This window comes from Amaranthus tricolor, chromosome 10 (assembly GCF_026212465.1).
Source record: "Amaranthus tricolor cultivar Red isolate AtriRed21 chromosome 10, ASM2621246v1, whole genome shotgun sequence".
Lineage (NCBI taxonomy): Eukaryota > Viridiplantae > Streptophyta > Magnoliopsida > Caryophyllales > Amaranthaceae > Amaranthus > Amaranthus tricolor.
The window spans coordinates 10,506,945-10,519,029 of record NC_080056.1 but is presented as its reverse complement, the minus strand read 5'-3'; the positions used below and the strand labels follow the sequence as shown (position 1 = coordinate 10,519,029).

Here is a 12,085-nt window from a genome sequence, read left to right as displayed (position 1 = left end):
TGAGAAACAGCCTGTGTTGAGTATTGATGATGATGTGGACTCTATTCCAACTCCTGTTATACCTGAGAAACAACCTGTTGATGATGTGGATGTTGATGTACCCTGTGAGGACCAACCTGTAATACCTGAGGAACGTGCTGTTGAGGATGATATGGATGTTGAAGATGATTTTGATATGGAAGTGAACCCCATTCTAACCTCATTGCAGATTGTGAAGCCCAAGGGCTGAAAACCAACAAAGACTGAGTTTAGGCCCAAATTGCCTGTTCTGAGAAGGCATAGTAGACATGTTGAGACTGAAATGAAGCCCCCACCATCCCCTGGCAACATCAATGATGTAATCATTGAAAATGCTGAGTTATTGAATAAGATAAGCCCAGCTGATGAAGTTAATGATGAAGCAAATGATACTATCCAGAGTCAAGGTAATGATGAAGGTAATGTGGAGAAGACAACACCAAAGAGAACACAAAAGAAAACTCCAAACAAAAAAATTCAAAAATGCTGAACACACATGCTTGGGGTTAGAAACCAAAAACCCTATGGTAAAAGTGAAGTGGGCATGCTATGCCTTACTGGAGGATATAAGGGCTAATAATGACATCCCAGGTAAGGCTTTGAATGAGCTTTTGTGGTCCAGATATGGTGTTGAGATGGCACAACCAAGCTTGTATAGGGTGAGGAACATGGCCTTGAGTATGATTAATGGTGTGCATGATACATTATACAACGCATTGCCATCTTACTGTGATTTTATCCAATCAACAAATGAGGGTTCATATGCAAAATGTGCTTGGTATCCCCTTACACATCCTGATATACCCCTAGTATTTATGAGCATTTTTGTATCTTTCAAGGCATCTCTGGATGGCTTTCTTTCTGGTTGTAGAAGTGTTATTGGAGTGGATGGAGCTCATTTAAAGGGTAATTACGGTGGTGTTTTGTTATCTGCAATTGCCCTTGATGGCAAAAATGAAATGTTTCCAGTGACATGGGGTATTGTTTCATGTGAAGATGAAGAGAGTTGGAAGTTCTTCATTTGGCATCTTAAACATGTACTTGAACCAAGTAACAGAGGAGACAATTGGTGCATAATATCTGACAAGAAGAAGGTAAGAACACTTGTTACTTAGTATTTCATTGATTATGCATAATCTTCTAAACCTAATCTTAATATGTTGTTTTCAAATGGGGGGAACTAACAAGGCTCTCACTGATTTGTAGCCTAAGGTGCAAAGAAGGTATTGTTGCAGACATCTTAGTGCCAACTGGAAGAAGTCTTTTCCTAGACCTAAGTTATGGCAACTGTTTTGGCTAGCATGTGGGGCCTTCTCAACCTTCACATTTGCAAAGGCCATGAATGAGATTGAAAAAAACAACCCTGAGGCAAGGAAATGGCTTGCTAATTTGCGTCCACAGGAGAGATGGACAAAGCACGAATTTGATCCTAAATTGAAGTGTGACATTAACAAGACAAATTTTGTGGAAAGCTTCAATGCAACCTTAGGAACTGACAGGTGCAAGCCAGTTTAAGTATGTTAGAGGGAATTAGGAGAGTGATAATGGTTAGGTTGAGATCGTCTGTTTTGATTTCATTTAATTTTGATTTCATTTAATTTTACTGCCCGTCTTGCATGAGATCGTCTCACGGTGGGACGACCTCTAAACAAGAGGCCCATAAGCTACAAGCTCCTATTATTAGACTATTTAATGCAAATATGAGGCATGTCTCACGGTGAGAAGGTTTCATACAAGAATTTGTGTTAATTTTATTGTGCTACACTGCTAGGTAAATTAAATGCATCATCAATTTCAAACAATTGCTATGTTTTTTTAATCTTTGATTTTATTTGATTAAACTGTAACAATGGAGATATTTCTATTTTAACTTGTTTTGTTTAATAGTATAGGTGACGTGAGTAATCTAATTTTCTTTTCTCTAAATTGTTGAATACACTTACTTTTTTTTTCTGAAGCTACCACCGTAAACAACAACAATAATAAAAATTTAATTAAAAGTCTAGCTTTAATTTTCATTGTAAATGAAACATCATTTAAGCTAACATGGAAATCATTGTTCATCACAAGAAGAATTTAAAGCGAGTAATGTAATTTTTTTACTTGTGATACAAAGGAAGGAGCTTTTTAGTGTGATTGAATGTAATGTAGATTGTTAGGAATTGGAAGAATTTGTGATCTACAGTAAATGACTTATACTCTAAAATTGACACCTCTAGTCTTCACCACTCAATTAAACATCGTACAAAAGCATATTTTTTCATTTGTACTTCCTTTTATGCTATACTAATTACGAATGTATACTTGGATAGGCTGTGATATTATCTCAAATGCTTGAAATAATTTTTCAATCAATTGAATAGAAATAGTGAATTTAATTTGTCATTTTGCAAATTGATATTTTTCTTATTTGAGCGCATTTTCTAATTTACAACTCTCTGCCCAATTGGGCCTGTTTTATTTGACCCTATTATACATGCTTAAGTGAATTTAAATCTTTGTAACTGTTTGTAATGAGTCTCTGAATAGGACTCGGACTATATAATCGAATTTGGATCCTGATACTATTTTTCTCCGACTCAAATCAGATTAAATTGCTTAGATCGCGGTGGATTCAGACTAAACTATGATCCTTAGGTGAGATATTAATAAAAACATAAATTCTCATATGAGACAATCTAACCGTGAGACATACTTCATAGTAGAGTTAAATAGCCCATTATAATAGAAATTTTTAGCTTATGAACTTCTTGTTATATGGTAGTCTCACCATGAGACGGTCTCATACAAGATGAGCCGTAAAAAATAGTTATTTGAAAAAATAAAAATAGTTATTTGAATAACAAAAAAAAAAGTAAAAAATAAGAACAACCAAAATTTTAGACTTTGGAGTGCATTTTTTCTCTAATAACCCCACTCCCACTAAAGCAAATTCATCATTAATCTCATCTTGTTCAACTCTATTCAATTTCTAGGTTTTCTTTTCTAGATTTTTGTGTTTGCATCCTTATCTTCCATTCGATATGGTAAGCATTTACTATGTTAATTTTTTGCCCTTAATTTTTAATGAAAATCAACGAATTTTTTCCATTTTCTTGTAAATTGTACGATGCAACGTTTTCTATTTTCCTTCATTTTTTCTTGTTCTTTTTGTTGGATGATATTAATTTTGATTACGTTTTTTTAAAGCTAGCGCAGGATAGAGAACTGGAATTTGGGATAGTAATAGTGGAATACAGAAAATGATAAAATTTTGAAGGAGGATTTTCGCTTATTGCTTTCCACTTATGAACGATTATACCTAACTTGAAGAATGTAATTTAGTTATTTTGTGATTGCTCCGAAGTCGTTTGTTCAATTTGGAGTTGAGCATCTTATGTTCGATGAGATAATCAAACACTAGAGACCAAAGTTTGAGAATATAATATGCAAGTAATAAAGCAGGCAATAAATCAAACAAAGATTTTACAAGACTTAACCAATTAAGATCAGAAAATTAATTATAATTTACATGCATTTAGTTTCAATCAAAGAAACTTCCACTAAAGTTTAACGATTCTTTAAATTCTACATTCTCAAGTGAGCAATATGCTTATGAAACACCTATGGATGGAGACTCTTTGTAAAAGGATGAAGTAGCACGGAGTTTGTGCCAAGTTTTACTATCGATGTTTTTTTTTATGTCCAACCCTTTCTTTGGTGCTCAATACTTAATCCTGACGTGCTTTGATTTTGTTAAGCTACCAACATAATTTTAATAAATCACTAGAAACCTATTGTTACAATAAATCTTTATTGGTCTTTCAACTTCATTCACTATTTGTAGCCAGATGACAAAGTTTCGTAGCCATATTCCTTTGTTTGATGCCACAAAACATGTAATCAATTCCGCTTCCATGATAAAATTAGCTGTAATCTCCTATTTGGTACTCTTCCATGAAATTGCATTACTTGCTAGTGTATTGGCACTGATTGAAAGTATGCAAAGAACTCTAAGTTCTTTGATCTTTTGTAAGTAAGATGTAATCCCTTATTCTCTTAAAATTTTTCATAATCCTTTTGGCTGCTATCCAATAATCTATCCCTGGATTACTAAGATCTGCCTAAAACACCAATAATGTACGCAATATCATGGTCACGTACAAACTTGGGCATACATTAGATTCCTTACAGCTGAAGCATAAAGAATCTTTACCATTTTCTTTCTTTTTCAGATTAGTATTAGGGTATTGATGGGGATTAAAGTTAATCCTTTAGAGAAAGGGATATCTTGGTCTAAAATCTTGCTTTCCAAATCGTTTTTTTTAGATGTTATCAATATGATTCCTTTGTGATAACCTTAGAGTACCACGTAATCTATCACGAAGTATCTCAATTCCTTATATAAAAGAGGTCTCATCAAGATCTTTCATCTCAAAAATCCTTTTATAGAATTCTCTTGGTTGCATTCATCATGCCTATATCGTTCGTTGCTATTGAGATATCAACAACATACAAGATCAATAAATTTATTTTACTCCCATGCAACTTATGATACACACGATCATCAACAAGATTCACCTCAAAACCAAATGAGAAAATTACTTGGTGAAATTGTAGTATTGTTGACAGGATGTTTGCTTATACTCATGGATGGATTTTCTTATTTTACAAACCATATTCTTTGGCTCTCCTAAAACAAAGTTTTTGTTCGCACCATATAGATTATTTAATCATTGTCACCAATGAGGAATGTTGTCCTTAATCCATTTGACAAGCCTTAAATAAAAAAATGCAATAAGTGCCACGATTTTTCTTAAAGAGTTCATTGATGAAATCATAGAAAAAGTCTATGTCTATCAAACTCTTCCTTTTGAGTATAGCATTTTGCCGCAAGGCCGGCTTTAAACTTTATCACATTATGTCGCGCTCCCTTTTAAATCTAAATATTCATTCACAGCCAATGGTTCTTGCACCTTCCGGTAATGGAGCAAGTCTCAAACTCCTTTCTGTTGCATTGATTTATACTCTTCAAACATTGCAACAATCCACTATTTCAAATTCGAACTTTTAATGGCTTAATGGAAGGTGATAAGTTCATGTTTCAATACACAACTACTTTCTTCATGCTATAGAGAAATACAAGAATGTCATCAACCGTTTCCATGTAATTTTATGTTCCGGGAGATAGACAGTGCAATAATCTACAATATCATTTCCTTGTTCTTTTGCGGATCTATGCAATTGCTCTTGCTCTTGTTTCACCTCTTCTTGAAGTTGTTGAATTGTATCTTGAGAAGAAACAACTTTTTCTTGATGAGGATCCTTATACGTCTTTTGATAAGCATCTATATGAATTGCTTTAAGAATTGAGATCAATTCGTCTTCCAAGACAATATCTTTAACTTTATTTCTCTCGCGAACTCAATATCCTTGAAGAACACCGCGATTCCTATCTCAAAAATAGCCTTAGTTGTAGGCTTATAAAATTTGTAACCCTTAAATCTCCCAGAATAACCAATAAAGTAGCTACCAGCTACCTTGGGTTCAAGTTTCTTTTCATGTGACTTAAGGTTGTAGGTTGATAAGAGGTCTATAACACTCTAGAGGAGGGTGAATAGAGAGTATGGTGGATTAAAATTTTAGGTTTGACAGTTGTTTTAAGAGCTTGTAGGATGCTTCAAACAATTTTCTAGAAATTTTTCTAAGGTCGACTTTTACTACTTATAAATAAACAATAATAAAGTGCCGAAATAAAAGGTAGACAAAACAAGATAAGTTGTTATCGAGGTTCAGCTACAATAGCCTACTCTCCGCCTATAGGTTCTTTGCCAACCCTTAGGATTCAACCATTTTTATTAATGGAATCCTAGACCATTAAAAAGATCTCACTATCTTCTCACACTGCGTTTTTCAGGGAAGAATGGTCTACAAAATCCCTTATAATAAAAGATAAATCCCACAACTATCACAAATGAAAAGTTGTTCAATAGCATGCTTATTTCCCCCTTATCGCTTTTAACAAAGTGCTTTTAGATTTTAGTAAGGAATCCTTGGCAGTAGTAACCTCATTTGATGTCAGAATCCTAGAAGTTTCTGAAATACTCTTTTTTTATGATCATAAGACTTAGCAATTTGAGTGATCCCACTTCTTAAAAATGATTTTCTCATTCATAGTACTAGAGTGCATAAGAGAAGGGGCCGCTTATTTCTTAATGCTAAGTCAATATCCATACATCCTAGAGTGATTTGAACATTGTCCTTCCATTCCTTAATATTAAGACCATTAAAAATTGGAATGTCTTTAGGATTTACAAATATACTTGAAAAATTAACTGTAGAGAGAACAAATCAAAACTTTACAAAAATATGTCCACATCCAAATAATCTTCACCGATTCAAATAATAGATTTTCCAATCATAAGATAATAAATGCACCATTAACATTAAATCTTTAGACAACAATATAACATATGTAGTATTTCAAAAATCTTTATAAAAGAAAACATTAAAAATTATCCAATTTCTTCATTAATGAAGTTCAAATGCAACAAATCCTATTTCTAACTCCTTGTATAATATTGCAAATGTCACTATGTCGTCATAATCATTGTGATAAAAATCACTATCCATGATGTACAACAATCAAGTTTATTTATTTACTATAAATCGTGAAAATTAATCATATTAATCTTCCTTTGATAAATTTATATTACTTCAAAGACTTAACATATAGGCACTTGATACCAATTGTTAGAATTTATTCATAAACAAAAAACATGTAAACCCGTGAAAATACAAGAATAGCCATGTTTAATGTTAGAAACTCTCATGATTGGAAGCCTAAGTTCGGCCTTTTAAATGCATTGTATTGTATTTTGTGTGATCTCCTTAAGTCTCCAATAATATGAAATGAAGAAAGAATTTGTAACTACAAAAATTGTAATATCACATCTCCTTTCTTCATTTTAACATATTCTCCTTCACTCTTATGCATATTATATGACATATGTGAGAACCAAGATAACCGTCTTCTCACTTACTTGACAATCCCTTACAAACACATAGTTTGGGCAGCCATAACCTCTACTTATTCAATTTTAGTGAAATATATAATTTGCCCATCAACAAAATAAATCATCACACGGTGTATTTATGACGTTATGCATTAAGCCTAAAGTATTTTTAATAAACCACTTTGGCATTGACTATACACATGATAATTAACACATTTTCTTTATAACATGTGACTCGATTTTTTTTATTTTTTATTTTTTTTTTCTGACATCATTGTCTAAGGAGAAAACCCCTATTGAAAGATTATGTCGGAAGATCACACAAAAGAATGTAGAAAATGGCTCTTGCTCATTTGAACGTTTCAACGCTTGTTTGACCCACTGCTAAGGCTGAACAAAGTTTGGTCTAAATCGCAAATCAAACCAGATCAAACCATAATTTAAGTAACTAGTCTGGTCAATCTAAATGGTTTGGTTTGGTTTATTGTTTTTTAAAATTACGATTTCCAATGCGATCTAGGTTTTAAAAAATTTCAAACCAGACCAAACCGGACCGAAAAACCTTAATATATTTCGATCTAGTGTAAGCCGTAAATAGACCTGGGAAAACGGTCGATCGGTCGGGTTTTGGGTCGGATCAATTTCGGTCGGGTCATTTTCGGGTCGGGTCAGTTTCGGATCAGGTCAGTTTCAGGTCGGATAACTCTGGGTTTCGGGTAGGTTCGGATTGACCCAACGGGTTATCATAAAACATTAGAATATCCAATCGACTAATTCAACATAAAAAAAAAATCATTAAAATGTCTAAAAAAATCATTAGAGAAATTATATGTACGATTTTCAAAAAATAGTTGGTATGTCAGGTTCATTTAAGTGCAAGAAAAATTGAGAAATTATTACTTATTTTGAAAGACTTGTAAGATACGCGCTTTATAAAAGTTATTTTGTTTATTATAATTGTAACGTTAAATAAAAATGACGTTAAAATTATCTTCACAATTTTCATGTTGGAAAGATATACAACTAAGTACTTATTTCGTCTTATAAGATACGCGTTTTATAATTTAGGGTAGCGACATTCGTTTTTTGAAAAACTCATTCAAACGTGCGTAACGTTCGTATAAATTATATTGATTTGCTTACTGAAATGTAGAAGAATTAAAAACTCATTTGACTGATTTAACAAGATACATGTATTCAATTAAGATGATTATAACGTCCTGTTTTTAAAGAAAAATAATTACGATGGCTAAAAAGACGTTAAATACGTGTTTTTTGAGATCTATTGATGAGTTTTAGAGTTCAAGTGATATACTCAATATCTTGAGATACTTTGAAAACTAAAATTTTATTTGAAATGAATTCTAACATTGAAATTACTCTAAAAATTGATAATAAATCTATCAAAACGGGTCGGTTTCCGGTCGGGTCATTTTCGGTCGGGTAATTATCGGGTCGGTCATGTTTCGGATTAAGTCGCTTTCGGATCGGTCGGGTTCGAGTTTTGTCGGGTCGAATTCCTGGTTCATTTTCTGATCGGATCAAATTTTCCCAGGTCTAGCCGTAAACCATAGACCCTTAACCGTAAATAGAAGTATAGAACACCACTCAAAATAAAGCAAGTCCATTATTTTAGGTTGAAAACCTAATTCACACGCAATTGTCAGCAAATTAGTGGGCCGCGCACTTCAACCATCTTCCATATTTCCAGAGACTTCCTTCTTCGATATTTCCATAGACTTCTTTCATGCCCTACTTCTTCTTTAAGTGCTAATTTTTCTACCTTTGTCCCTTATCAATTTTTTTCATCAAGTTTCTCAAGCTAATTTTTAAGACGGAATCAAGTGTAGAATTTTGTAATGTAAGTATACTATTCTCTCTTTAAGGGTTTTTTTTTTCAGTTTATATTTGTTGTTTTTCGAATTATTGTTGATTTTTTATGATTGATTTGTTTTTGATGTTCTTTCTTCAACACTCTTGATTTTTTAGTATGCAGGTCGAATTTTTCGTTGATTTGTTTCATTGTTTGTGTTCTATGGTTTATATTTGTTGTATTTCGGATTATTTTTCGAATTTTTGGTTGATTTTTTTTGATTTTCGATTTTTTTAGGGTTAATTTGCTTATTTTTTTAAGTCTGTCTACTCATTAGTTTGTACCAGACTAAAAATGTTGTTTGGACCGAACTCATTAGGGTTTGATTTACTTATTTTCGATTGTTTGATTTTTGATTTTGTGCGACTCTTATCAGTTATTAGGGTTTGAGTTTTTTAGTATGATTGTGCACTGGTTTTTATGGATGAATTTGGTGTTTTATGCTTCATAATCGTAGATGTCGATAGATGAACCATTCATTTTGTGCAATGAAACTGAAGTGGATGTTCATGATGATAATGAGATAAAAAAGGAGGAAGTTGTGAGCATACAAAGAAGAAAGCTTGTGGAAAAACCGTAGACCAGACTAGATCAGACCGTTGTATAACGGTCTGGTCCGGTCCGGTCCGATGTTTTCACTAGTTTGGTCTGGTCTGAAAAATTTCCAGACCGTAATTTCTGGTCTGTTCTGAATTTTGTGTCAAATCAGACTAGACCGGACCATGTGCAGCTCTAGCCACTGCTTCTTCCACTTTTCTCGATTGATCTTGTACTTCTGTGCTCCCATGGACTCTCTTCGAGCTATCTTGTCCTTCAACACCATGACTAGTCAGAAAATAACAGGAGAAAATCCAATATTCATCGAGCATCTGAGCCATTTTTTTTGTTGTTAATTTAGATGATTTTTTATCTATTTGAGTTGTCTGTATGTGAATCATTGCTTGAGTTGAATTATTGCTTGCCCTTTCTCCAAAGCATACAACTTTTATTGTGTTTGATAGAGTAAGTTATTGAAACATTTTTTAATGTCCAGTAACTTCTGGAATTTGGAGCTTGAAGCTTTATTGATTTATATATTTGGTTATATTATTCAGGCAATGTATATTCGTGTTAAACGTAACAAGTCAACCTACTTTATTCACTGTGATCCTACTGAAAAAGTTTTGGAAATAAAGCAGAAATTACAAGGTATTATTGACCAGCCTGTTGATGACCAGCGATTGATTCTCTTAGAGACAGGGGAAGTACTGGACGATTCCAAGACTTTGGCAGAGGAGAAGGTAGTTAGAATGATGGACTTGAGGGACAGTGATTTGGTTTTGTAGTCATTTTAATATGGGTTAGTTTGGAGGTATTATGTGTGGTTTTGTGTCTCTTAAAAGCTAAAAAACTTCAATTTTCTTGCAGGTGGAGAACGATGCTGTGGTGGCATTGACCTTGAAAAAAGGTGTTTTTTAATTTTTTTTTCTTTTGATCCTTTTCTGTGTCAATTTGACTTACTTGCACTGTACTGGTTTTCTTTTTGGATCTCTTCTTGATTGGGGTGTGACTAATTGCCACAATATGATGCATAAGTGACCAGTAAGTTCAGGAAGGCAGTTTTAATGTTCTGATTATAGTTTTTCATTGGGATGGGCTTTGGTAGAAGACGTATACTTTCTGGAATTATATCCATTAGATGGAAACATATAGTCTTAGGATCCAAGCCAATAAGTTCCTTGATAGGTCTCCTGTGATTTCACCTTCAGTATAGGTAGTACTAAACACACCTGCTATTAAAGTCCTAAAATTCTGTTAAGAACACTTATTTGATGCCCGAATCCATTTTTGATATTGAGGGTTATTTGGGAGTCAAAATTCCAAATATTGTGAATCACTGGGGAACGTCTGGTACAAAAAATTTTCTATGTTAGCAGGTTGATAGAGGGTGTATTCGTACACAGCGGCTGAAACGTTATCTTATTATGTAGACCACAATTCGAATACTGAATACAAAAGTGGTCAATAGAATTGGTCGGGTATTATAGTTTACGGGAAAGAAAAACGAAGGGGATGGGAGGGGGTTTAGGATAGGTGGAAGTGGTAGAAACTATGTGGGAATTGAAAACATTCATTGCGAGCATTTGGGGAGTGAAATACTAACTCTTCAGAGGATAGGAAACATACAACCCTAATTTGGGAATACATCTATTACTGTTCTTGATTTGTTTTGCATAATGATCTATACCTGTAACAGTATCTTCAGAAAGTTATGTTATTTATGTTCGAAGTTCTTGGTTCTTAAGTAAAGTTTCTTCTGCTTGTTTCTTTTCTTTTGCAGATGACGATGAATTTGAAGATGTCAACATTGAAAAACCAAATGATTTCTACCAAGCTCGTGATTCAGACGGTGGTTCCAATTGGTAACTGAAGTTCTAAAGTGTAGCTTAGCTTGTTATTGTTAGAATGAGCTCGCAGTAATGGGTAGAAGATGTATTGCACTTGGTTCTGTTAGTCTTGTTAAAAACATCCGGAATGTTTGCTGAAATCTGGGATAAAACTTTGAAGTAGTTGGTGAATTCAGGTATGCGATGACATGGCTGAAGTACATGAACCTAATCATGCCGGCTTGTTGTTGCTTAAGTAAAAGGCTCCTTGCATAAGCGTTGGATATTAACATGAAGTTTAATTGCAAGTGTATAATTTTGATAATTGACTTTACACCATTCTGTATAATCCTAAGGGCATTTTGTGGTGATGCTTTATGGGAGAGGTGTTCATTTTGATCATCGAGTGGATTTCAAGTGAGATGTTTTGAGTTGGTTCAAAATTTGGTCTTATGTTTATGTTGATTTTTACATAATTGATAATCCATTTTTAATGTCGGGTCATATTGAATTCAACTAGTCTCTTTAGAGACCGTGTCTTTGAGAGACGTATTTCAAGCTTAGCCCATTAAAGATTAATGTCTACTTTTAGTATTCTTAATCCCCACTTACTTTATCTTTAATGCTTATTTACCACATTCTTAATGTCTACTTTTAATATCTTAAATGTCTACTTATATCGTTCTTAATACTTGCTTACAATATTTTTGAAAAATATATAATGGGCCGGCCTAATTGGAGATGGTCTCTTAATGAGACCGTCTCTCACAAGAATTTGTGTATCGGGTTTGGGTATAATATCGAGTAAATGTCGGATCATCAAGTCTGTTTTG

The 12,085-nt window shown here is 33.5% G+C and overlaps 1 protein-coding gene across 1 annotated transcript; it reads left to right on the top strand.

Annotated features, from left to right (window-relative positions):
* Nucleotides 1–8,649: 8,649 nt before the first annotated feature.
* LOC130825443 (polyubiquitin 9-like) lies at nt 8,650–11,810 on the top strand. The gene is made up of 4 exons (XM_057690680.1): nt 8,650–8,874; nt 9,981–10,166; nt 10,294–10,333; nt 11,207–11,810. Exons 2-4 carry the CDS (start codon nt 9,984–9,986, stop codon nt 11,290–11,292), a joined length of 309 nt encoding a protein of 102 aa, XP_057546663.1. The 5' UTR covers nt 8,650–8,874; nt 9,981–9,983; the 3' UTR covers nt 11,293–11,810.
* The last annotated feature ends 275 nt before the right edge of the window (nt 11,811–12,085 follow it).

What these genes read in the sequence shown, in the direction of transcription:
- LOC130825443 (XM_057690680.1), top strand. Translation starts at nt 9,984, where the DNA reads ATGTATATTCGTGTTAAACGTAACAAGTCAACCTACTTTATTCACTGT. An exon ending in AGACTTTGGCAGAGGAGAAG is followed by an intron (nt 10,167 to 10,293) that starts GTAGTTAGAATG and finishes ATTTTCTTGCAG; the next exon opens with GTGGAGAACGATGCTGTGGT. An exon ending in GGCATTGACCTTGAAAAAAG is followed by an intron (nt 10,334 to 11,206) that starts GTGTTTTTTAAT and finishes TTTCTTTTGCAG; the next exon opens with ATGACGATGAATTTGAAGAT.